The sequence below is a fragment of the Somniosus microcephalus genome, chromosome 7 (genome assembly GCF_052327205.1).
Source record: "Somniosus microcephalus isolate GS21.2 chromosome 7, FLI_Smic_1.0, whole genome shotgun sequence".
Taxonomy (NCBI): domain Eukaryota; kingdom Metazoa; phylum Chordata; class Chondrichthyes; order Squaliformes; family Somniosidae; genus Somniosus; species Somniosus microcephalus.
Window position 1 is genome coordinate 114637455 of NC_140993.1, and position 25578 is coordinate 114663032.

The following is a 25578-nucleotide window of genomic DNA, read 5'->3' on the forward strand; positions in this document are numbered from 1 at the left end:
TCCTCCCCCTTCCCCCACTCCTCCCCTTCCCGTTCCCCCACTCCCCCTCCCCCCTTTCCTCCCCCCCACTCCCTCCCCCTTCCCCTTCCACCACTCCTCCCGCCCTTCCCCTTCCCCCACTCCCTCTCCCCCTCCCCCTCCACTCCCCCCCCTCCCCCCCAGTCGCTCTCTCTCTTGGCCCCAGTTGCTCTCTCTCTTCCCCCCCAGTCGCTCTCTCTCTTCCCCCCAGTCGCTCTCTCTCTTCCCCCCAGTCGCGCTCTCTCTTCCCCCCAGTCGCTCTCTCTCTTCCCCCCAGTCGCGCTCTCTCTTCCCCCCCGTCGCGCTCTCTCTTCCCCCCGTCGCTCTCTCTCTTCCCCCCAGTCGCTCTCTCTCTTCCCCCCCAGTCGCTCTCTCTTCCCCCCCAGTCGCGCTCTCTCTTCCCCCCAGTCGCTGTCTTTCTTCCCCCCAGTCGCTCTCTCTCTCTCTTCCCCACCAGTCGCTCTGTCACTCTCTTCCCCCCCAGTCGCTCTCACTCTCTCTTCCCCCCCAGTCGCTCTCTCTCTCTCTTCCCCCCCAGTTGCTCTCTCTCTCTCTTCCCCCCAGTCGCTCTCTCTCTCTCTTACCCCCCAGTCGCCCTCTCTCTCTCTTCCCCCCAGTCGCTCTCGCTCCCTCTTCCCCCCAAGTCGCTCTCGCTCTCTCTTCCCCCCCCGTCGCTCTCTCTCTCTCTTCCCCCCGAGTCGCTCTCTCTCTCTCTTCCACCCCAGTCACTCTCTCTCTCTCTTCCCCCCCAGTCGTTCCCTCTCTCTCTTCCCCCCGTCGCTCTCTGTCTCTCGACCCCCCTTCCCCTTCCCCCACTCCCCCCTCCCCCTCCTCTCCCCCACTCCTCCCCCACTCCTCCCCCCTTCCCCTTCCCCCACTCCTCCCCCCTTCCCCTTCCCCCACTCCCCCTCCCCCCAACTCCCTCCCCTTCCCCTTCCCCCACTCCTCCCCCTTCCGCCACTCCCTCTCCCCCCTCCCCCCCTCCCCCTCCCCCCTCCACTCACCCCCCTCACCCCCAGTCGCTCTCTCTCTTCCCCCCAGTCGCTCTCTCTCTTCCCCCAGTCGCTCTCTCTCTTCCCCCCAGTCGCTCTCTCTCTTCCCCCCAGTCGCGCTCTCTCTCTTCCCCCCAGTCGCTCTCTCTCTTCCCCCCAGTCGCTCTCTCTCTTCCCCCCAGTCGCTCTCTCTCTTCCCCCCAGTCGCTCTCTCTCTTCCCCCCAGTCGCTCTCTCTTCCCCCCAGTCGCTCTCTCTTCCCCCCAGTCGCTCTCTCTCTTCCCCCCAGTCGCTCTCTCTCTTCCCCCCAGTCGCTCTCTTTTTTCACCCCAGTCGCTTTCTCTCTTCCCCCCAGTCGCTCTCTCTCTTCCCCCCAGTCGCTCTCTCTCTTCCCCCAAGTTGCTCTCTCCCTTCCCCCCAGTCACTCTCTCTCTTCCCCCCGTGCCTCTCTCTCTCTCTTCCCCCCCAGTCGCTCTCTCTCTCTCTTCCCCCCCAGTCGCTCTCTCTCTCTCTTCCCCCCCATCGCTCTCTCTCTCTCTTCCCCCCCAGTCGCTCTCTCTCTCTCTTCCCCCCCAGTCGCTCTCTCTCTCTCTTCCCCCCAGTCGCTCTCTCTCTTCCCCCCAGTCGCTCTCTCTCTCTCTTCCCCCCAGTCGCTCTCTCTCTTCCCCCCAGTTGCTCTCTCTCTTCCCCCCAGTCGCTCTCACTCTTCCCCCCAGTCGCTCTCTCTCTTCCCCCCAGTCGCTCCCTCTCTTCCCCCCAGTCGCTCTCTCTCTTCCCCCCAGTCGCTCTCTCTCTTCCCCCCAGTCGCTCTCTCTCTTCCCCCCCAGTCGCTCTCTCTCTTCCCCCCAGTCGCTCTCTCTCTTCCCCCCAGTCGCTCTCTCTCTTCCCCCCAGTCGCTCTCTCTCTTCCCCCCAGTCGCTCTCTCTCTTCCCCCCAGTCGCTCTCTCTCTTCCCCCCAGTCGCTCTCTCTCTTCCCCCCAGTCGCTCTCTCTCTTCCCCCAGTCGCTCTCTCTCTTCCCCCCAGTCGCTTTCTCTCTTCCCCCCAGTCGCTCTCTCTCTTCCCCCAGTCGCTCTCTCTTCCCCCCAGTCGCTCTCTCTCTTCCCCCCAGTCGCTCTCTCTCTTCCCCCCAGTCGCTCTCTCTCTTCCCCCCAGTCGCTCTCTCTCTTCCCCCCAGTCGCTCTCTCTCTTCCCCCCAGTCGCTCTCTCTCTTCCCCCCAGTCGCTCTCTCTCTTCCCCCCAGTCGCTCTCTCTCTTCCCCCCAGTCGCTCTCTCTCTTCCCCCCAGTCGCTCTTTCTCTTCCCCCCAGTCGCTCTCTCTCTTCCCCCCAGTCGCTCTCTCTCTTCCCCCCAGTCGCTCTCTCTCTTCCCCCCAGTCGCTCTCTCTCTTCCCCCCAGTCGCTCTCTCTCTTCCCCCCCAGTCGCTCTCTCTCTTCCAGCCGCTCTCTCTTCCCCCAGTCGCTCTCTCTCTTCCCCCAGTCGCTCTCTCTCTTCCCCCCAGTCGCTCTCTCTCTTCCCCCCAGTCGCTCTCTCTCTTCCCCCCAGTCGCTCTCTCTCTTCCCCCCAGTCGCTCTCTCTCTTCCCCCAGTCGCTCTCTCTCTTCCCCCAGTCGCTCTCTCTCTTCCCCCCAGTCGCTCTCTCTCTTCCCCCCAGTCGCTCTCTCTCTTCCCCCCAGTCGCTCTCTCTCTTCCCCCCAGTCGCTCTCTCTCTTCCCCCCAGTCGCTCTCTCTCTTCCCCCCAGTCGCTCTCTCTCTTCCCCCCAGTCGCTCTCTCTCTTCCCCCCAGTCGCTCTCCCTCTTCCCCCCAGTCGCTCTCTCTCTTCTCCCCCCAGTCGCTCTCTCTCTTCCCCCCCAGTCGCTCTCTCTCTTCCCCCCCAGTCGCTCTCTCTCTTCCCCCCAGTCGCCCTCTCTCTTCCCCCCAGTCGCCCTCTCTCTTCCCCCCAGTCGCCCTCTCTCTTCCCCCCAGTCGCCCTCTCTCTTCCCCCCAGTCGCCCTCTCTCTTCCCCCCAGTCGCTCTCTCTCTTCCCCCCAGTCGCTCTCTCTCTTCCCCCCAGTCGCTCTCTCTCTTCTCCCCCCAGTCGCTCTCTCTCTTCCCCCCCCAGTCGCTCTCTCTCTTCCCCCCCAGTCGCTCTCTCTCTTCCCCCCAGTCGCCCTCTCGCTTCCTCCCAGTCGCCCTCTCTCTTCCCCCCAGTCGCTCTCTCTCTTCCCCCCAGTCGCTCTCTCTCTCTCTTCCAACAACAACATGCCCTCAAAAGACCCTTGGCACCGCCGGGCACTCCAGCTATAATGATATAAATTAGCTCGTCCGCCTCTGCCGTTCGGGTCACTGCTGCGATATTTTAAATTTCCCACCCGACCTGCCTCTAATTGCACCCGCATGGACTCCAGAAAATTCCGGCCAAAGTGTCTGCAAAGGGTAATAGACAGATTAAGTGAGTGGGCAAGAAGGTGGCATAAAAAGTATAACGTGGCAAAATGTGAGGTTATTCACTTTGGCAGGAAGAATAGAAAAACGATAATTTTTAAATGGTGAGAAATTATTAAATGTTGGTGTTCAGAGGGATTTGGGTACCCTCACACAGGAAACACAGGAAGTTAGCACGCAGGTACAGCAAGCAATTAGGAAGGCAAATGGCCTTTATTGCAAGGCAGTTGGAGTACAAATGTAAGGAAATCTTGCTGTAATTTTACAGGGCATTGGTGAGACCATACATGGAGTACTGTATACTGTTTTGGTCTCCGTACCTTAACGAAGGATATACTTGCCTTAGAAGGGGTGCATCGAAGGTTCACTAGATTGATTTCTGGGCTGAGAGGGTTGTCCTGATTGGGCCTGTACTCTCTAGAGTTTAGAAGAATGACAGGTGGTCTCATTTAAACATACAAGATTCTGAGTGGGCTTGACCGGGTAGATGCTGAGAAGTTGTTTCCCGGGGCTGGAGAGTCTAAAACTAGGGGACATAGTCTCAGGATAAGGGGTAGGCCATTTAAGACTGAGGTGAAATTTCTTCACTCAGAGGTTTGTGAAACTTTGGAATTCTCTACTCCAGTGAGCTGTTGAAGCTCAGTCGTTGATCGAGGCCGAGATCGATAGATTTTTGGACTCTAAGGGAATCGAGGGATGTGGGGATCAGGTGGGAAAGTGGAGGTGAGGTCAAAGATCAGCCATGATCTTATTAACTGGCGGAGCAGGCTCGAGGGACCGTATGGCCTACTTCTGCTCCTATTTCTTATGTTCTTACATCCAGTAGTCCCATCCCCATTCTGTGTAAAAGCATTGAATTGCTTTTCTGGAGTAAACTTGAGTATTTATATAATAATAGCCTTGTAAACAATGTCCATCATGGATTTAGAAGTGGAAGATCATGCTTTGCCAAACTCCTCAACTTCCTCAAGGAAGTAACATCTCAAGTGGACTGTGGAAAGCCTTATGAAATAATGTAAAAGGCATTTGATAAAGTCCATCATGAAAGAGTATTAGTTTGACTCAAAGCCAGGGATTCAGACTGAACACTGAGAATGTATAAGGAACTGGCCGAAGGGTGGAAAGCAGTAAGTATTTGTTGAAGCGTTATGTCAAGATGGTATTAACACTGAGTGGGGTTCTCCAGGGCTTGGTGTTGAAATCACTACTATTTCGTATTTACATAAATGACCTACTGTAATCCTTTATCCTATTACATAGAAAAAACTATAATAACTGCTGTTGAAAAATTTGCTGTACGTAAAAATTTCAACATCTGTTACCAGTTCACACTTCAAGATAACGGTTTGATAATTCTGTTTGTAATCAAGCTGGTTTATGTATTCTTGGGGCCCTGGGCTCCAAGGACATTCAGGGCTGTTCACACTCGCTGCACAACCCCAACCCTCCTCATCCATTAAAATACAGATGTGTAGTAAAATGCAGGAAGAAATAGGTCAGTAGAATGTTTGCCCACTGCATTAATAATAAAGTTAATCATATCACAATATATTACGCTTAAATGAAACTAATCCAGCTGTTGTATGCAGTTTTTTCAGTGCTATGGGGAGTTTTCTGCAGACCACATATTTGACTGGGGCCCTGGGCAAGAGCCCAGTAGCGCATGCATTAATCCACCCCTGCTTACAATGAATGTGGCTGTAACTGTATACCGTTAGAAAGCAAACATAAATGAAATATAAAATTTGTATTGTTTAAAATGCACAGTGGATATGAGGAGCTGGTTTTGCATTATAATGTAGTTATGGTTTTAATAGCATTTTAATAGAATTAATGCAAATGGTTAAGATACCTCATTCAGTAACTTAGTGGTGCAGCACATTAACTCCAACAGTGCTTTGTTCATGGAAGGGAAATTCAGAATGTATGTCACCTGACTACTGTTGTACACCTAAGGTGGTGATTGGCTACAGGGAGGCATTGGAAGAAGGTTGTCTTTGCGCCCTTTCAGCTGGTGATCCATTCTTAGGCCAGTCAAAAAAGGAAAGGAGAAAATTTGTGTGTTTATACATTTTTAAATCAATCTTTAAAGAAGGCTAAACTTGATATATTACAAAAACTACCACTGCTGGAATCAGAATTCCTCTGCAATGTGTGTACAGTGTTTAAAAACCTTTATATCTGATGCTGTAATATAGAGCAGCTCATTCAGCATAGAAGTTGTTGAAAGTTGCATGAAATTGATATTTTGAATGATTCAGTCAACATTGCTAACTGCAGTACAGCACATTACAGTATAACTATGTTGACTGAATAATTTAGAAAAGTTCATGCAGTCTTCAGCAGCTTTTTATTCTGTGATGAATGACCCCTCTATAGCCTGCTTATAGCAATCTCTGAATTATTCAAAAAATGAATCTTGCTTTCTTCCTCTGAGTAGCTTTCTAATCTGCACTGACTGACCCCTTCACAGTTAGTTAATAATAATCGCTGACTGAATAATCACAGCTACTCATCAGCCTCTCTAGATTTATCCTAACTGTAAAGTAGACTGAGACACAGTGCACTGAAGAAGGAAAGTATTGCAGTATGTTTCCCTACTTTTGTGGGTTGATGAGCATTGTCATTCACCTGCTTGGAGTAAATGTTGCACCAGATTGTGCTCTTATACTGGGAAAATGGTGGTGTATTGCAGACTAAGATCTGTTGTCACATGGCAACATTGCTTACTTTGTTCGTTATGCCGTGATATATATCCAGTGGTGGTGAATCCATGTATGGGATGCAAAAAAAAAGCCGAACCACTAATTCTGTTCAAGATTGCTGGACAGCCATCTCCTAGGCACTTTGAAGTGTTCTTCCACGTGGAAACTGACATTGGCGAGCTTGCACCAAGTAAGTCAGTGAATCTTAGAAATGTCGTCCAAGGTACATTTCGACTTTTTGATTTGAGTATAAATTTATTTGTACGGTTGTTATCTTAGAAGTGATTTCAGTATGCAGTAAAACAACGAATTTATTCTTTACAAAACATTAAAATGATTTTATACCTTTTACCTTTGACTCTTACAAGGGTTTTTTTCCCCCAAAAGGACAGAGATAATTATAGTGATATAGCAATTTTTCCATTGATTTAACAGCTTTGATACAGGTTTTTAAAAATAGTTCTAACTACAACTTTTGTAAAGTCATTATTTTTTGCACTTCTGAATGATTTAAATTGTGGGAGTCCAGTTCTTGTTCCTGTAAGGATATTCTTTCTTTTAATAGGTCACCACTGGTTTGTGGTAGAATTGCTGAATCTGCTGCTTCCAGTATTTTAAAGCAAAATATAATTTAAATAAAAATGTTGAAATCAAGCCAGATGTAACTGTGCTGCGAAGTGATAGGCCATAGGTTTGCACATGACATGTTTGCAAGCTGCAGATTTCTAACTTGGCTAAGCTGTTGGAAAATTGAAGGGCAAATCATTCAGGCCGCTGTTATGCATCTCTTAGTGACTGATTCAATGATTTGAGGAAATTTCAGCCAGAAATGATGCATGGCGAGTGGAAAGCCTAAAGAGGAACGGAGTATAAACTACAAAATAACGGAAGAAGAAAAAAAAATTGCATGTTAAAGAGAGTAGTGTTGAGATACCGCGGCAAACGTGGGAGTCGAGACCAGAGTTGGTGAAACACAACAGCTTTAATCTACATCATGGCAAAGAGAGAGCCTTGAAAAGCCCGCGCAACCACTTAAATACTCCCCAGACAGGAAGTGCTCCCGGCAGCCTGTCCCTGTGGGAAACAAGTTGCCGGAGGAAAGGGCCCCTGGCTGGGGGCGGCTGCTGCCGGCAGTGCGCCTGCGTAAACTGTCCATGCCGCCGTGAGCGGATTATGTCCAATGGTGGCGTGTCACCACAGAGCTCCCCCCAGAATCCGCTTAGGAGGAGTGGATGAGTCGTGACGGTGGTCTAATGGTTCTGCCGGAGCGGCTCTGAGTGGTCGCCGGTCTAGTTGGTGGGGCCGGGCGGTTCGCCGCCGGCTGTGCTGGCTTGCTGGCGGGACGGCCTCGAGTTGGAGGTCGGGCCACGGGGACCTGTTCCCCTGGTTCTGTGTGTGCTGGTTTGAGCCGGTCGATGGAGACTGTTTCGACCCTGTCGCCGAGTCGCAGCTTGAAGACCTTGTCGCCGGTTTGTAGTACCTCGTACGGTCCGTCGTACGGGGGTCGCAGGGGTCCGCGGTGCGCGTCGTGTCGCACGAAGATGAAGCGTGCCTGCTGTAAGTTTGGCGGGACGTGAGGTGCGAGTTCGCCGTGTCGGTTGACCGGAAGTGGGGCGAACTGTTGAGCGGAAGAGAAAGAGTTGAGCCGCTGCTGTTCGGCCGACCAAGGCGTGGTAGCCTCCGGGAGGAATTCGCCTGGTACGCGCAGCGGTTGGCCGTAGACAAACTCTGCTGCTGAGGACTGGAGGTCTTCCTTGACCGCGGTGCGTAGGCCTAGTAGCACCCACAGTAAGCGGTCAGTCCAGGTACTGTCCTGCAGGCCGGCGCAGAGTGAGGCCTTGAGTGACCTGTGGAAGCGTTCACAAAGCCCGTTGGCCTGCGGGTGGTACGCCGTGGTTCGGTGGAGCGTCACCCCGAGGTTGCGTGCTGTGGCCGTCCAGAGTTCGGAGGTGAACTGGGCGCCTCTGTCGGAGGTTATGTCGGCCGGTACGCCGAACCTCGCGACCCAGGTGTTAACGAACGCCCTGGCGATGTCGGCTGTGGTGGTGGAGGTCAGCGGCACTGCCTCTGCCGGGCTTGGGGGCAATGTGGAGGGGCGAGGCCCAAGGGCTGCTGGAGCGGCGGATGATGCCGAGTTGCTCCATGGTGGTGAACTCGGCCCGCGCGATTTCCAGCTTGGCTGGGTTGAGTCTGCGGGCGTGGGCAGAGACCGGGGGGCCGGTGGTGGGGATATAGTGCTCCACACCGTGTTTGGCGGCTTTGGCCGAAAAGGTCGGGTTGGTGAGGGCGGGAAACTCTGCTAGAAGTGCCGAGTAGTCGTCCGTGGCTCTGGCGAGGCAGTAGGTCGTCAGGCTGGCCAAATGGGCCGGGGTGAATGCGCCAGGGATGGGGGCCATAGTGTTGATGTCGATGAGGCGGTGCCTCGGAATGTCGACAAGGAGGCCATGGGCGCGTAGGAAGTCGGTGCCGAGGAGTGGGCAGAGGACCTTGGCTGTGAGGAACTCCCAGCGGTAGCGGCGGCCTGCGAGGTCGAGCGTGACCATGCGGGTGCCGTATGTGCGGATGTCGGAGCCATTGGCTGCGGCCAGCGTGATACCCCGTGCGCCGCGTTGGATTTCGAGGGCGGAGGCGGGGGTGATGCTGTGCTGGGCTCCTGTGTCGCACAGAAATCGACGGTTGGTGCTGTCGTCGGTGACATACAGTAGGGGCCCCTTTTGCCCCGCGGCCATCGTGGGGGCCGGTGCGGGGGGGGTTTGAAAGTGCACGGTGGCGTGCAGCGTTGGGCCCTAGTGCCAAAACGGGTGTGGTAGTAGCAGTGACCCGGAGTGGAAGGACGGTCGGGCCTAGTGGGCCGGGGAGACCGCGTGGTCGTTGCCGTGAGGTCGGGCGCGACGTCGCAGGCGGTCTGCGCGGAGAGCAGCCGGTTGGCCTTTTCGGCTATCTCATTCAGATCCGTGGAGCCAGACTCCACAATGAGCGGGCGGATGCTGGCGGGGAGCTGACGAATGAAAAGCGTGCGAAAGAGGGCGCCGGGGTTTTTGTCGTCCGAGAGGGACAGCATGTGGGAAAGCAGGTCCCACGGTGAAGCGTCACCAAGGCCTGGGAGGTCGAGGAGTTGGCAGTTGCGCTGGTAAGAGGGCGCCTGAAATTTTTTAAGAAGCGCGGCCTTCAGATGTTCGTACTTGCCTTCCACTGGTGGATCCTGCAGCGCTGCCCAAACCTTGGGAACTGTGGCGTAGGTGAGAGAGGCGACGAGGTAGTCGTACTTCGTGGCGTCGACTGTAATGCTTCTCAGCCGGAATCTGGACTCGGCTTGAACGAACCAGGCCTCGGCCAGGTTCTCCCAAAAGTCCGGTAGTTTAACCGTGACTGCGTTTGTATCCGCCATGCTAGCTTAGGATTCGTCCTGAGCGTCGGGGTCACCAGTGTTGGGATACTGCGGCAAACCAGAGTTGGTGAAACACAACAGCTTTAATCTACATCATGGCAAAGGGAGAGCTTGAAAAGCCCGCGCAACCACTTAAATACTCCCCAGACAGGAAGTGCTCCCGGCAGCCTGTCCCTGTGGGAAACAAGTTGCCGGAGGAAAGGGCCCCCGGCTGGGGGCGGCTGCTGCCGGCAGTGCGCCTGCGTAAACTGTCCGTGCCGCCGTGAGCGGATTATATCCAATGGTGGCGTGTCGCCACAGTAGGAGCATTCCTCCACCAGGCTTGATAAATTTTCTAATAACAAAGGTAGAAAAACATTCCCATTGCATAATCCTGCAGCCCCATTTTCATGCCTGTTTTTAGTAGCAGGACAAAGCCCACTGATGGATAAGTCATCATAAGGCAAATAAGACATTTCAAGACGTGCTAATCTAAAACCATTAAAGTAACAATACCTTTGGTGGAGAAATTGAATTGTGCAACGAGACACCAATGTGCAGTGTCAGAGTGGTAACACCCAGGTTCAGTCTACCATTCCACTAGCTCCAGATCTCAGTCACCTTGCTGCAGAGAGCAGAGTGCTGAATGAGTGCCTGGTGGAGAAAATCTGATGGGGATTCAAGGAGGTCACTCTTGTCACCTCCTCATTTCTGATGCAGAAGGTGGATATTCTGGAAAGAACCAATAACTGGAGAAAAGGGGGACTGGTTTAAAAATGCTGAGTGCCCAGAATAATACTTCTACCTTCCCAAAAATAAACTTTTTAAAAATTGTGTCCAATTCTGGGCACCACACTTTAGGAAGGACATGAAGGCTTTGGAGAGGGTACAGAAGAGATTTACTAGAATAGTTCCAGGGATGAGGGATTACAGTTATGTGGATAGACTGGAGAAGCTGGGGTTGTTCTTCTTAGAGCAGAGAAGGCTAAGAGGAGATTTTATAGAGGTGTTTCAAATCATGAAGGGTTTAGACAGAGTAAAAAAAAGAAACTGTTTCCAAGGGCTGAAGGGTCCATAACCAGAGGGCACAGATTTAAGGCAAAAGAACTAGAGGCGACATGAGGAAAACACAGCGAGTGGTTATGATTTGGAATGCACTGCCTGATAGGGTGGTGGATATAGATTCAGTAGTAGCTTTCAAGAGGAACTTGGATAAATACTTGGAGAAAAAATTGCAGGGATATTGAGAAAGAGTGGGGGAGTGGGACTAATTGGATTACTCTTCGAAAGAGCTGGCGTAGACTCGATGGGTCAAATGGCCTCCTTCTGTGCTGTACTATTCTATGATTCTATGCTAAAGCAGCTGTGCCCAAAACAGCCCTTTTCAAACGTCTAAGCGTGCAAAATTCAAATAAACCAGCAAGTAAGAAATATAAACATATAAATAGCTGCTTGGGCTCCAAAGGCCAGATTGCCAAGGACAACTTGTTCAGATACCTCTGCTTTAGAGAAATGAGTGTCGGTCACTATTTTGTCAACAATTACTGTAATTTAAAGCAATCCTTTTTATGTAATTGTTGGTTCTAATTCCATGTTGTTTTGATTATTAGTGAATGAGCTCACTAAATACTTGATTAACATGTTTGTACTCATTAAAAAAGTTCAATAATTAGTTTTTGCATTGAAAAGTGTTGATAAAGAGATGATTGTTTTTTTCCTAGATGCACAGTTTATGCAACATAAGCCTGAAAAAAGAAATTGTATTTATATACTGCCTTTCGTGTCCTTAGGATATCCCAAAGCGCTTCACAGCCATTGAAGTACTTTTGAAGTTTTGTCACTGTAATGTAATATAGCATCTGCTAGCATGGTCTCTGACACTATCTAAAGTAGTTTCCCGAGCCCTGGAATAGATGTCAATCAAAATGTACTCAAATACTGAACCCCCAGGCTATGAAACTAGCTCAGTTACATCAACTGTCTCTCACAACCAAAAGTGTTGGTCAAGGAGCCTCCACTGAGGGATGTGCCGAACGATATGTTGAATGCAGTGACTTCAGACATTGAATGTTTGCTATAACACATAGGCAGTTTTGTTAAAATGATTTTCAGCTTTCCCTGAGTAATCATGGGTTTGGCCAGGTTGGGCCATTTCACAAAGCTTTCATTTCAGCTCTGATGTAGACGGATTCAGCTTTGCAGAAGTAATAAAGGAAGCAGTGCTGCAGGCCCAAATTCTGTTGGAAGGTTGGGTCTGAAATGATTTGTGATCAGTTCAGAGAAATTCCTATTATTCCCGATGCCCATTCGAAGAGCCTATTTTAATTATACATAACCACTTAAGTAATTTTAGCCTTGGCTCAATGTTGGCCTTTATGTCAGAAGGTTGTGGCTTCAAGCCCCACTTCAGAATTGAGCACATAGGGCTCGAATTTTCCTGGGTCGTGGAGGTGGGAATGGAGGCGTGTGGGGTGTTAAAATTGCAGAATTGGGGAGCACGAACCCTTCTCGCCCCCAGCCCACCTCCATGCCAGTTTCCCAGGAGGTGGGTACCCGACCTGTACTGGGACCCGCCTCCCCGAGGCGGGAAGGGGATTAGTGCCAATTAACTGCCTGTTAACAGGTAGTTAACAGGCAGTTTTTGGCCTAATCCCTATTTTTATCCCTGAAGTGTGGACTTCCCGACGGCTCCAAACCACGCCAAGTTAGCGAGGCGGACCGTCGGGCTGAAGGGCTTGGAGGGTTCGAGATGTCCGGTGTTCAGGTGAGTGATGGGTGCATGAGTGCAAAGTGTTTGGTGTGTGTAAAGTGTTTAAATAAGTTTTACTTACTTTTACTTACTAATGCAGGCTTCCTTCCTTCAGGTCTCGGGAGTCCCTCATCTCACCGGCACAGAAAGCAGAATGACCACAAGCTGTCAAAAGTTGCAGCATTCAGCTTTCTGTTCTGGAGAGATTTCTAACTGAGTCTGTGGAGAAGGACACAAGTTAGAAGTCAGATTGCCAGTGTTTGACAGCTTCACAGAGCTGTCAAATGCTGATATTTCACCTGTCAAAAGCTCTTGACAGATGAAATGTCAATCCCTGATGTCACCTGTAACCGGGTGTCCCTTATTTGGCCTGCTGAGCCCGCTGGGCGGCTCAACAAGGTCAATCAAGGGAAGATTGCGTGGGTTGGCCACAAATCGATGGAGGCGAGACTACAACCCAAAAAGTGGGAGTCCCACCTCCATCACATCACCATTGACAAAATCCAGCCCATAATCTAGGCTGAAACTTGAGGATGGGAGTGATGGACCAGAAGAGCTTAGTGGGGTCAGGATATGAGCAGCTGCATTTTGGACTGGTTGTAGTTCATGGAACGTGGACAAAGGAAGGCCATCACAGAAAGCATTGGAATAACTGAGTCTGCGGTGATTAAAGCATGGATAAAGGTTTCAGTGACTGAGGGGGTAAAGTGGGGTGGAGGTGGGCAGTGTTGCAGAAGTCAAAATAAGCAGTCTTTGTAATGGAAGAATATGGAGTTTGAAGTTCAGTTCAGTGTTGAATAAGATGCCAAGGTTGAACATGGTCTTGTTGAACCTGAGTGATAGGCCAGGGAGGCCGGGTGGAATCAGTGTCAAGGTAGCAGAGTTTATGTTGAGCACCAAAAATCACATATTAATTCATCCAAGACTTGATGCTAGGCAAGCAGCCTTAGCGCACCATAGTGGTTGGGGGAGGGCTGAGAGAAGTGGCGGGCAGGTAGAGCTGGGTATTAACAGCATACATATGAAGCTGGCCGATGCTTGAGATTATGTCACTGAGAGGCAACATATAGATGAGCCAAAGGAAGGAGCCAAGGATAGATCCTTGGGGAAAGCCTGAGGTGACAATGCAAGCTGCATCCAGGTAAGTAGAAGTGGAACAACACAAGAGCAGTCCTACTAAGCTGGATGATGGAAGAGGGACAGTGGAGGAGAACAGTATGATCAACAATGTCAGGCAGGAATGTGCACCACAGGCAATGTTCATAAGATCACAAGATAATTACAAATGAAAAAGAGCATTCTGAAAACAGCCGCTTATGCCATTTCCCTGGGGTTCTGCCAGTTTCTTATTGAAGTTACAACAGGAGACGATGGGTGGAACCCCTGCAGAAATTTAGGACCACTATGTCATAGGGCTTTCCACAGTTCACTTAGGATGTTATTTCCTCAAAGGTGTTAAGTCCGTGAATGATTTAGACACGGACTAGCAGGAGTGAAAACAAACAGATGTTTACTGGTGGGAGTCCATAACTGGACCCTGGACTTCCTAACAAACAGACCCCAGTCTGTCAAATTAGGCAACCACACCTTCCCCCCCCCCCGACCCTGAACACGGGGGCCCCACAAGGATGTGTGCTGAGCCCCCTCCTCTACTCCCTCTTCACCCACGACTGTGTGGCTGTTAATGGTTCCAACACCATCATCAAGTTTGCAGATGACACCACGGTAGTAGGCAAGATCACCAACAACGATGAGTCAGCCTACAGGGAGGAGGTCCAGCATCTCGTGAAGTGGTGCGCCAACAACAACCTGGCCCTTAACACCAAGAAAACAAAGGAAATAATCGTGGACTTCAGGAAGTCCAAAGGCGGAAGTCACACCCCCATCCACATCAATGGGGCGGAGGTGGAAAGGGTGGCCAGCTTTAAGTTCCTCGGAGTCCACATCACGGAAGACCTCTCCTGGTCCCTCAACACCTCCTCTCTGGTGAAGAAGGCCCAGCAGCGCCTATATTTCTTGAGGAGGCTGAAGGGATGTAATCTGTCACCCCCGATCCTCTCTAACTTCTACCGCTGCACTATAGAGAGCATCCTGACAAACTGTATCATGGTATGGTATGGCAGCTGTAGCTCCCATGACCGGAAAGCCCTGCAGCGGGTAGTCAAAACTGCCCAACGCATTACCGGCACCCGGCTACCGACCATAGAACATATATATCAGAAACGCTGCCTACGGAGGGCACGGTCCATCATCAAAGACCCTACCCACCCCAGCCACAGTCTGTTCGCCCTCCTACCATCTGGAAGACGCTACAGATGCATTCGCACCCGTACGACCAGATTTAGGAACAGCTTCTTTCCCAGGGCTGTCATCCTACTGAACTCCACAAATAAACACTAAAGCCTGCACATCTGCCAATGCACTTTATTATGGTCATATTTATGCTAATATATATGTACAAATGTATGTTGAAATGTTTAAGTGTCCTAATCCAAATTGTACACTCTCGGGAGCCGCAAGCCTACATTTCGTTGTACTGCACTTGTGCACTAACAATGACAATAAAAGTTGATTTGATTTGATTTGATTTGATAACGAAACTAAACAACCGAGGCTCTCTAGCGCCTTTTATACAGGGGTGGTCACTGCCGGTACTGCAGTCTGAGACCAGTTATTCTCTTAAAGGTACAAACACAACAATTCCTCCCCTTTTAGATAAACAGTACATAACATTCATTTAACAACTAAATGATAACGAATTACAATCACAATTACTGTTACTAGATACAGTGGTTAAGTTTAAGCAATTATAAGTTCAGTCTTTGAGGAGGCTTCCTGATTCTGTCTGGATAACGCCTCTTTGGGGTAACAGGTTCTTCTGGCAATGTTGAGTCGGAATCAATGTCGTTGTCTGGTTCATCTGCTTCCAATATTACCGGTTCTGCGGTAGCTGCAATTGGAACGTTGATTTCATTACCAGGTGTATTAGATCGTGGTGTGGAGTTGATGTTTTCCAGTGACTCTAGAATCTGGTCAGCATGGCATCTTACAATGCTCTCCCCAACGTCCACGGTATACATGAGAGGTCCTTGTCGTGTACAAATCGTTCCTGGCTGCCATTTCTCAGTGCGGTAGTCCCGGGCCAAAACTGGTTGACCTATCTTAAAACTCCTGGTCGGCCTTTCATTCATATTCTGAAACTGCCTGTTCTCCACATCTCTTCGGACATTTGGCTTAACCAAATCCAAGCGGCATCGTAGTCTTCGATTGAAGAACATCATGGCTGGAGTTTGGTTGGTAACCGCATGTTGTCCGCCTTGTGTTGTAGGGGTATATCTTCATTACACATTGCCTTGATAGCCTTCTTGAATGTTTGGACAAACCTCTCGGCCAATCCATTAGTGGCTGGATGATATGGGGCAGATGTGTAATGCTTAACACCATTGTTCTTTAAGAACCTCCGGAACTCTTCAGACACAAACTGTGGTCCATTGTCAGAGCAAATGTGTTCAGGCAGCCCATTCCTGGCGAATATGGTTCGTAAAACTGTGATAGTTTTTCCCGTGGTGGTTGAGGACATTTTTATTACCTCTGGCCACTTTGAATGTGCATCCACCGCAATTAAAAACATCGAGTCCATGAAGGGACCAGCAAAATCAATGTGCACTCTTTGCCATGGAGATGAGGGCCACTCCCATGGATGCAGAGGAGCTTTTGGTGGGGCGTTTTGGACCTTCTGGCATCCTGCACAGCTCTTGGTCATCTCTTCAATTTCTCTATCGATTCCCGGCCACCACACAAACGCTCTGGCTAAGCTCTTCATTTTTACCCCACCCAGATGACCCTCATGAAGCTCATTGAGCACTCTATCCGTCAACTTAGGTGGAATTACTACTCTGGATCCACACATCAAGGTTCCTCTGCACACTGACAGCTGTTCTCTTCTCGGCGAGAATGCTGGCAGCAGTGGTTCGCCATGTGCTGGCCATCCCTTCACCGTTAAATCATAGACCCGTGATAGTGTCGGGTCATTCCGTGTTTCCCTTTCTATGTTTGCATTCGTCACAGGGAGACATTCGACTATGGTCGAGTGGAATAACTCCATTGGATCCACTGCAAGGTCTTCTCCTTCCACCGTCGGCAATGGTAGATGTGACAATCCATCAGCATTTCCATGCTGTTTAGTTCCTTTGTACTCGATGTCATATTGGTGTGCCCCGAGGAAAAGGGACCATCTCTGCAGCCGTTGTGCTGTCATTATCGATACGCCCTTCTGAGGGTTGAAAATGGAGACAAGAGGTTGATGATCGGTTAGTAGAGTAAATTTTTGACCGTGCAGATAGTGATTGAACTTCTTCACCCCCCACACTAGGCTGAGGGCCTCTCTGTCAATCTGGGCGTAGTTACGCTCGGCAGAAGTTAACGAGCGTGACGCAAAAGCTATCGGCCTCTCCAAACCATCAAGGAACTTATGTGACAGTACCGCCCCAATGCCGTAGGGAGACGCATCACACGCCAGCCTGATTGGCAGTGCTGGGTTGTAGTGAGCCAATACTTCCTTCGAAGTGATTAAGTCCTTACTCTTCTGAAAAGCACGTTTACAATCATCGCTCCATTTCCATGCTACCCCCATTCGTAGCAGGGTGTTCAGTGGGTGCAGAATTGTCTACAAATTCGGCAAAAACTTATGATAGTAATTCACCAACCCGAGGAATGACCTCAGTTGCAACACATTTTCAGGCGCTGGGGCCTTAACAACCGCTTCAATTTTGTCAGGGGACTTATGTAACCCCTCTTCATCAATCACGTGGCCACAATACGATATCTGTTTCTTAAAAAATTCGCACTTGGGGCGGTTGGCTCGCAGCCCATGTTCCCGTAGTCCAGTGAGCACCTGTTCTAGGTTGTTAAGGTGTTCACTGTCATCTTCACCTGTTACAAGGATGTCGTCCAAGTAACACTGAGTCCCCGGAATCCCTTGCAGGACTTGTTCCATCGCTCTTTGCCATATCGCCGGAGCCGATGCTACTCCGAATACCAATCGATGATACTGGTAAAGACCTTTGTGAGTGTTTATCGTGAGATACTTCCTAGAGGACTCTTCAACCTCCATCTGCAAATATGCTTGTGCTAGGTCAATTTTTGTAAAACGCTTCCCTCCAGACAGTGAGGCGAAGATGCCTTCTATCCTTGGAAGAGGATATTGTACTGTGTGAAGGACAGGGTTCACTGTCACCTTGAAATCCCCACAGATGCGAATCTTCCTTGGCTCTCCGGACTTATTGCTTAACGTTTTCTTCATGACAGGAACGATGGGTGTCGCCCACTCGCTCCAGTCGACCTTAGACAACACGCCCGCCTTCTCCAGATTCTCCAGCTCTGCCTCGACGGCTGGGCGAATTGCATATGGTACCGGTCTCGCTTTGAAAACTTGGGAACTGCATTCACTTCTACTTTTAACGAGGCGGTTACGCCTTTAAGCATGCCCAGTTCTTGTTGAAATACCTCTTTGGCGTTAGCTAATATTGTTGACAATCGTCCAGGAGTGACGTCTTCATCCTTTTTACCGTCCACCGCCATTGCATGAATGGAATGCCAATCTAAGTTTATCTTCCTGATCCATTCACGTCCCAATAACGGTTGTCCACCATTTGGCAGTATGTCGAGATACAATTTCTGTATTTTCTTGCCATTGTATTCGACAGGCACCCTTATTTTTCCTCTGGGGTATACTTTTTGCCCCATATACGTCGTCAAGATGATGGATGTCTCTCTCAAGGGTATGTGTGAAAATAGCTGCTCGTAGTCTCGTCGATTCATGACGGTTAGCGCTGATCCTGTATCCAATTCCATTTTAACTTGGGACCCTGCTATCGTGAGAGTGACCCAAATGGTTCGGTGATCCTCTTTTGCGATTACATTGTGAAGTTTGAGACAGCTTAGTCTCCTGTTTCCGGATTCACTATCGCTCCTCTGGTCTTTGTAACTACTGTCCGTCATCTTTTGTACTTTCTTGTACGGTTCCTTAGTAGCCTTTTTGTTGTCGCTGGTCTTCTTCACAGACCTACAAACTCGTGCAATGTGCCCAATCTTCCCGCATTGTCTGCATATTTTGCCTTTGGACCAGCAGTCCTTCTGGTCATGGTTAGTTCTGCCGCAGCGATAACATTTTGCAAATCCCCGTGTCATTTCGTGGGTGCCGTATTCCTGTGGTTTTTGTTGAATTTCTGCAGCTCCCCTGGCTGCTGCTTCATACGATACTGCCACGCTGAAAGCCTTATCTAGCGTCAGCTCTTTTTCTGCGAGTAACTTCTTCTGTGTTCCTTCACTCAGGAGTCCACAGACAAATTTGTCCCGTAGGGTATCTGCCAGTCCTGCTCCGAACTGGCAGTGCTTTGATAGCTTGCGTAGTTCCGTAAGATACTCAGCATTGGTCTCATCTTTGTGCTGAGTTCTCCTGTGGAATTTAAATCTTTCTGTTATCAACAGCGGTGCAGGGTTTAAGTGCTCCTGTAGAACAGCAACAATTTCATTAAAACTCTTCGCCTTCAGTTTGGCTGGAGTAATCAGATTCCGCAATAGGCCGTACGTTCTAGCGCCCATTAAGTTTAGCAATATTGATGCCTTTTTCCCCTCCGCTATTTCATTTGCCTCGAAATATACCTCGACTCTTTCCACATACGTGGTCCAGTCCTCTAATGTATTATCAAAAGCAGTGATACAACCAGACTTCGGCATCTTGCAAATCTAAAATGGCGCCTCCCGCGCTTTGCCTTCTTCTCCGATTTAACAAAATGGCACCTCCCGCGCTTTGCCTTCTTCCCCGCTGTTGTTAGCGCTGCTTTCCACGGTTTCTTGCGCGTATTCTTTTTCTTTTATTATTTTCCCGTCGTGGAGCGGACCCTCTGGGACACTTCCCTCCCTTTTCTGAGGTCCGAACGCTGCCCAGCTTCAAAACACCGGCCGCGCCCTGTGTGCTCCACCCTCTCTCTCTCTCTGCTTCCCGACTCGCTGCCCGGCCCCGTTGAAAGGCCACCCGATCGAGCTTCAGCCCGCCGCAGCCCAGGAAGGATCAGAGCACTACCTGCCACCAGCCCGATTAGCTGGGAAACCACGGACCGAGGAACCCAGCCTGGCTCTGGAAAGTCGCTCCTGCAAAGCCTTGAACCCGATGATTGATGGCCGACGCCCGTTTCTCGAATTCCAATGGACTCTTTTTTTTTCTTTCTTCTGGCTCCGACCTTCAACAACGTCGTCGGAGCTGCTGCCGAGTTGCAGGTAAGTACGTTTCTTCCTCGTCGCCAGTGTTAAGTCCGTGAATGATTTAGACACGGACTAGCAGGAGTGAAAACAAACAGATGTTTACTGGTGGAAGTCCATAACGAAACTAAACAACTGAGGCTCTCTAGCGCCTTTTATACAGGGGTGGTCACTGCCGGTACTGCAGTCTTAGACCAGTTATTCTCTTAAAGGTACATACACAACAAAAGGAGTTGGAGTTTGAGCAGGCATAATCTTCCCTTTCTGAATCCATGTTGGTTACTGTTTACTAGGTTACTATTGTACAGATACTCCTGATAATTGATGCAATTTAAATGGAATGGAAATGAGACTACTGGATATGTAGTTGCCTGGGTCTGTTTTATCCATTTGAAAATATACACTAGATTAGCCTGATTCCACTCTACTGACACCTCTTCAGTGTAGTGACCCTCTCATAATGATTGTCAGTGCCTCACAAATGTCCTCACCAGTCTCTTTCAGCACTCTGTGCAGAATACCTTCTACCCCTTTTGATTTGTTTGTTTTGAGTTCTCTTAGCCTGTCTAGGGCATCCATTTTATTTTTTTCAATATCATTAATTTTACTTTGGTTATCTCTGTTTAGGGTAGGCATGTTATTCATGTCTTCCCTTGTAATCATTCAGAATATTAAATATCTTGTGATTACCCTCAGTTTCAATTCAACATTAGAGGATGCCATTCATGACTTTTGCTGGGGTAGCCACATTGCTGTTCCATGAGCAAAAGCCAGACTTGAAGGATTCAAACAGGAAATTCCTGGAGAGATGGGAACAGAGCTGTAGGCAATGACAAGCTGCAGAACTTTAGAGCTAAGAGGGAGGTTAGAGATGGGTTGATGGTGAGAGAGGACAGATTCATTGAGGGTGAGTCAGGAGATGATGAGCACGGTATTGAAGGGAGGAGGGATGGTGCCTATGTAAAGGGAACTATTAACATTGTTAGCTAACATGGAGGCCATAACCAGTAGCTGAGTGATCAGGAATTGAATGGGGAGGGGATCTATGGGGCAGGAGGCAGGTCTCATGCAAGAGATGAGTTTTGAAAGGGCAAAGGGAGTGATGGGAGAATCTAGAAAATGGTGCGGTATTGGGGCTGAAACGGTTGGGAGACTGGAGGGGTCTGGGAGAAAAGGGGAGAGTAAAAATAGGAACAGCAGGGGCAGCTACATGGATGATCTCAAACTTGGAGACAAAAATTGATGGAGGATGTCCTCCGCTCTAGTGAAAAGAGGTCTAATTTTCAAATCTCTCTTCATAAATGTAACCCCTCATCCCTGGAATATCCTAATGGATCTATGTAGCATCTTTTTGCTTTTAAATGCTTCCTATAAAGGGGTGCCCAAAACTCTGCACAGTTGTCCAATTGTAACCTAAATCAGGTCTTGTACATGCTATTGTGTCCTATGCCTCCAGAAACAAAGCCAAAGACTTTGGCTGGAATTTTCTTTATCTCGGCGGGTCCAGTGTGGGCGGTGGCCATGTCGGGTCCCGACACCGCTGCTCACTCCATCCCGCTGTAGAAAATGAACTAACCTTAATAGGGCCTATTAAACCCATCCAGCGCGTAACCCAGCCCAATGAGATGGAGCGGGTCTGGTGACGTCATTCAAGACATGTTTTCAGCCAGGATCTTTAAAAGGATCGTGGCCACATAACTTTTGAAGTTTAATCTAACATAGTGCTGTCAGTGCACTACAGCTTTGGAGTGCTGCAAACACTGACAATGACTGTACAGAGGCAGAGGGCTGCACCCAGGGTCTCCGATGACCCTCCATATGCTTATGGAGGGAGTCAGAGCATGCAGTGAGGTCCTCTTCCCTTCTGATGGGTGGAAGAGACCTCCTCAGGAGAGCAAGACAGCCTGGTTGCAGATTGCAGAGGAGGTCACAAGCAGGGATGTGGTCAGGAGGACCTGGGTGCAGTGCAGCAAACATTTCAATTATCTCATTAGATCAGGAAACGTTAGTACAAAGCCACACTCAACTGCATCCTGCTGTGCCTCTCATCACATTCCCATCACTCTGCCTTCCCTTCCCTACTCCTGCACATCCTTACTCACACCAACTTACCTTGCATCTCCACCCATCCCTCTCTCTCTATCTACATTATCACATCCCCATCTCACTAGCCACCCCTCACACTCACCCTCATCCTAGTGCAATCATACCAACTAACAACACACAAGGGTAGCCACTTGGGTGTTTTATCCAATGTTTATCTAAAGTTTCTGTTAATGTGGTGTCAAACATAAAAATCTTTATTTTCAACACTTTCCAGTCTTGGACAGATTTGTGTGCACCTTTGAAAGTGGCTTAGTGAGTTACAGTGAATGGTGAGACATAACGGTATCCCCCCCCCCCCCGCAATGGTGATGAGGGTGAAAGGAATTACTTGGGCTTTATGGTGTTGGTGTGGGGTGGTGCCAACCTGACGCATCATGTGGCAATCATATGGATGTATAGCGTAAAGTTAATTAAATCTGGCCATGATGAGCTTCAGGTGATTGCGGAGAAGGTTGGTGTTGTTGTTGGTGCTGCTGGTGTTGGGGCTGATCGTGATCCGATTCTGAGGACCAAGGTGAGACAGTATAAATGGCACCCATGTTGATGGAATAAACGGCAGGTGAAGTAGAGATAACAGAAGCATTCTGTCAATGGTGAGAGAGTTCTTCTCTCTCAGGTGAGACTGGATGGAGACTTTGCTGGAAAGACTTGCAGCCTGCATAATCTGTGCTGTAAATGGACTGGGCAACAGCTTCAGCCGGAGGAAAGTGATCATCTGTCAGGTGGGAGCTTTTACTATACATTTCCTGCTGTCAAGTAATCAGCTGGAGCAATGGCCACTGAACTCCCGCCTAAGGTTGACAGACGTGGTTCCCGAGCTGCGTGAATCCTGTGGCCATGCAGGGAAATCTAAAAGGTATGTAAAAAAAGGCTTTTAAGTGCCTGCTAACTACCTGATAATCATCTCAATTGGGTTCCCCAACCCGCTGTCAAAAATAACAACTTTCCCACCCGACCCGCCACCAATCGTGCCCGCTAGCACTGGAAAATTTTGGCTCTTGTTTGTCTTTTTCTGCACATCACGATTTGTTTGCTCCTCTATTGTAAATTTAAAATCTCTATTTAAAATCATAGATTGAACTTCTTTGATACAAAGAGGAAGACCTACAATATGGTCAGTGATCCAACATTTTCTACCTTCCTTTTCCAGTTTTTCCAGACCCAAAACATGTGCCTGATGTGAGTTCTTCTCCACATAATATAAGTTCTTCAACTACAGTTGCACAAAACAAACTGATGTCTTCTACTCAACAACACACCAAAAAAGCATTAAAACAGGTAAGCTTAAAGTATATGCAATCTTCACTCTTTGTGTAATGTTCTGGAGATTCTGTTTTACTTAATTTAATTACTTTTCCTCATTTTGTTGCCATGTGTCAGTCAGTTAGACTCTTAACTAAACCCCTTTCAGATTGGACCATTTATAGTGATGTTTCTCCTCCTAGGCCGAAGTTGATACATTCTTTGCGTTAAATATTTTATTTTCTCCCAGCATATTCAGTGAACTTCAGATCTTTTGTTTTAGGTCGGCTGGCTGTGTTTTTTCCACCCAAAATATATGATCTCAAGCGATAATTAAAGCACAAAATAAGAATGTAAGAAAATGTTGTTATGCTGACCAGTTCTGTAGATCTGTATAATTTGATCTATCATAGGCTCTACCAACCCTATTTAATCTTAGGAAATAGACGTCTAACCATAGATAAGGTACAAAAAAGCGTAATTTCTCCATAATGCCACAGGAAAAGCAAGCAAAATTCATTAATTCATCAAATTTCATCAATTCAACATTTCACCGATATTGTTCACTCCTGACTGGAAGCATTCCCCAAATGGTATTGCCAAGGTTCTAGGATTATAGAACCAATGTGTTCTACACTTTCATATGATGATAAGGTACTATATAAAATACTATTATTATCATGTCAAAGCCGGAATTATTTTTGAAGTGCAGCGACTGCTATGTCGGCAAATGCAATAACCATTTTACACCAGCAATGTCCCATAAACAAACAGTGCAAAGAATGTTTGTGAATCTACTTTTTAGTATTATTGGTTGAGGATAAATACTGGGTATGGCAGTGAGAGAACTCTATGCTGTTCTTCAAATACTGCCATGGGATCTTTAAGAATAGGCAGATGAGACCTTGGCTTACTATTTTCTTACAGACATTGCCTCTCAATAAAGCTCTCCTTGAGCACCACACTGGAGTGTCAGGGTAGATTATGAGCTCAAACCTTGAGTATGGGGCTGTTGCCCAGAAGAAAAAATGCTACCAACTCAACAGAGGTGATGCAAACAAATTTTATTTATCCTTATACAATCTTTAATCCTCCTTTTAAGCACATCGTTGATCTATTTTTTTAAAGAGCTGTGTACTCCACATTCCATTAAGAATTCCATGCACTTTCTATATTCTTGAGAGAATGTCCTTGAGGGGTCAAAGACAGAATCTATTTGGTTGGAGATAAGAAACAATAAAGGAGCTATTACACTACTTGGTGTATTTTATAAGCCACAAATAGTAGGAAGGAGATAGAGGAGCCGATTTGCAAAGAAATTACTAAGGGGTGCAAGAACTATAGGGTAGTGATATCGGGAGACTTTAGCTACCCCAATATTGAATGGAGCATTGATTGTGTTAAGGGCAGAGAAGGGAGGAATTTCGGAAGTGTGTTGAGGAGAATTTTCTTGACCAGTATGTTTCTTGCCCAACAAGGAAGGAGGCATTGTTGGATCTAGTCCTAGGGAATGAAGTGGGTCAAGTGGAGAATGTCACAGTCGGGGAGCACCTCGGGAGTAGTGACCATAGTATCGTAAGGTTTAGATTCGTTATGGAAAGGACGAGAAGCAATCTAGAATAAAAATACTTTACTGGAGGAGGGCTAATTTCAGCAAATTGAGGAGGGATCTGGCCCAGGTAAATTGGAATCAAAGACTGGCAGGAGAAATGTAATGGAGCAATGGGCATCCTTTAAAGAGGAGATGGTTAGGATACAGTTTAGGTACATTCCTACAAGGGGGAAAGGGAGGGCAACCAAAGCCAGAGTATGATGAAGGAGTTATAGAGTAGGATGAAGCAGAAAAAGTGGGTGTGACACAGATATCAACTTGATAGTACAAGGGAGAATCAGGCTGAATAAAAAAGTACAGAGGAGAAGTGGAAGAGGAAATAAGAGGGGCAAAGAGACAGTAGGAAAATAGATTGGTGGCTAACGTAAAAGGGAATCCAAAGATCTTCTGTAGGCATATTAACGGTAAAAGGGTTGTCAGCGGAGTGGTGAGGCTGATTAGGGACCAAAATGGAGGTCTATTGGTGGAGGTAGAAAAAAGAAAGACTTGCACTTATAAAGCACCTTTCACAATCTCAGGATGTCCCAAAGCGTTTCACAGCTAATGAATTATTTTTGAAGTATAGTCTCTGTTGTAATATAGGAAACGCGGCAGCCAATTTGCACACAGCAAGCTCCCACAAACAGTAATGCGATAATGACCAGATAATCTGTTTTTGTGAAGTTGATTGAGGGATAAATATTGACCTGGACACCGGGAATAACTCCCCTGCTCTTCAAAATAATGCCATGGTATCTTTTACACCCACCTGAGAGAGCAGACGGGGCAGGGCCCCAGTTTAACATCTCATCTGAAGGACAGCACCTCCGACAGTGCAGCACTCCCTCAGCACTGTACTAAAGTGTCAGCCTAGACTTGTGTGCTCAAATCTCTGGAGTGGAACTTGAACCCACAACCTTCTGACTCAGGCGAGAATGCTGGGATACTGGATGAGATAAAAATAGATGAAGAGGAGGTACTAGAAAGGCTGGCAGTAATTAAAGTGGATAAGTCACCTGATCCAGATGGGATGCATCCTAGGTTGCTGAGGGAAGCAATGGTAGAAATTGGGGAGCTGCTGGCCACAATCTTCCAATTCTCCTTAGATACGAGGTGGTGCCAAAGGAC

At 48.5% G+C, this 25578-nt stretch overlaps 1 protein-coding gene across 1 annotated transcript in view; it reads left to right on the forward strand.

Moving 5' to 3' along the window:
- LOC147114852 (putative Polycomb group protein ASXL3) overlaps window positions 1–25578 on the forward strand; it is a 440803-nt gene that overhangs the window by 135710 nt on the left and 279515 nt on the right. The window contains exon 5 of the mRNA XM_085992855.1: window positions 22768–22895. Coding sequence (XP_085848981.1) covers window positions 22768–22895 — 128 coding nt within the window. The remainder of the gene's footprint in view (window positions 1–22767; window positions 22896–25578) is intronic.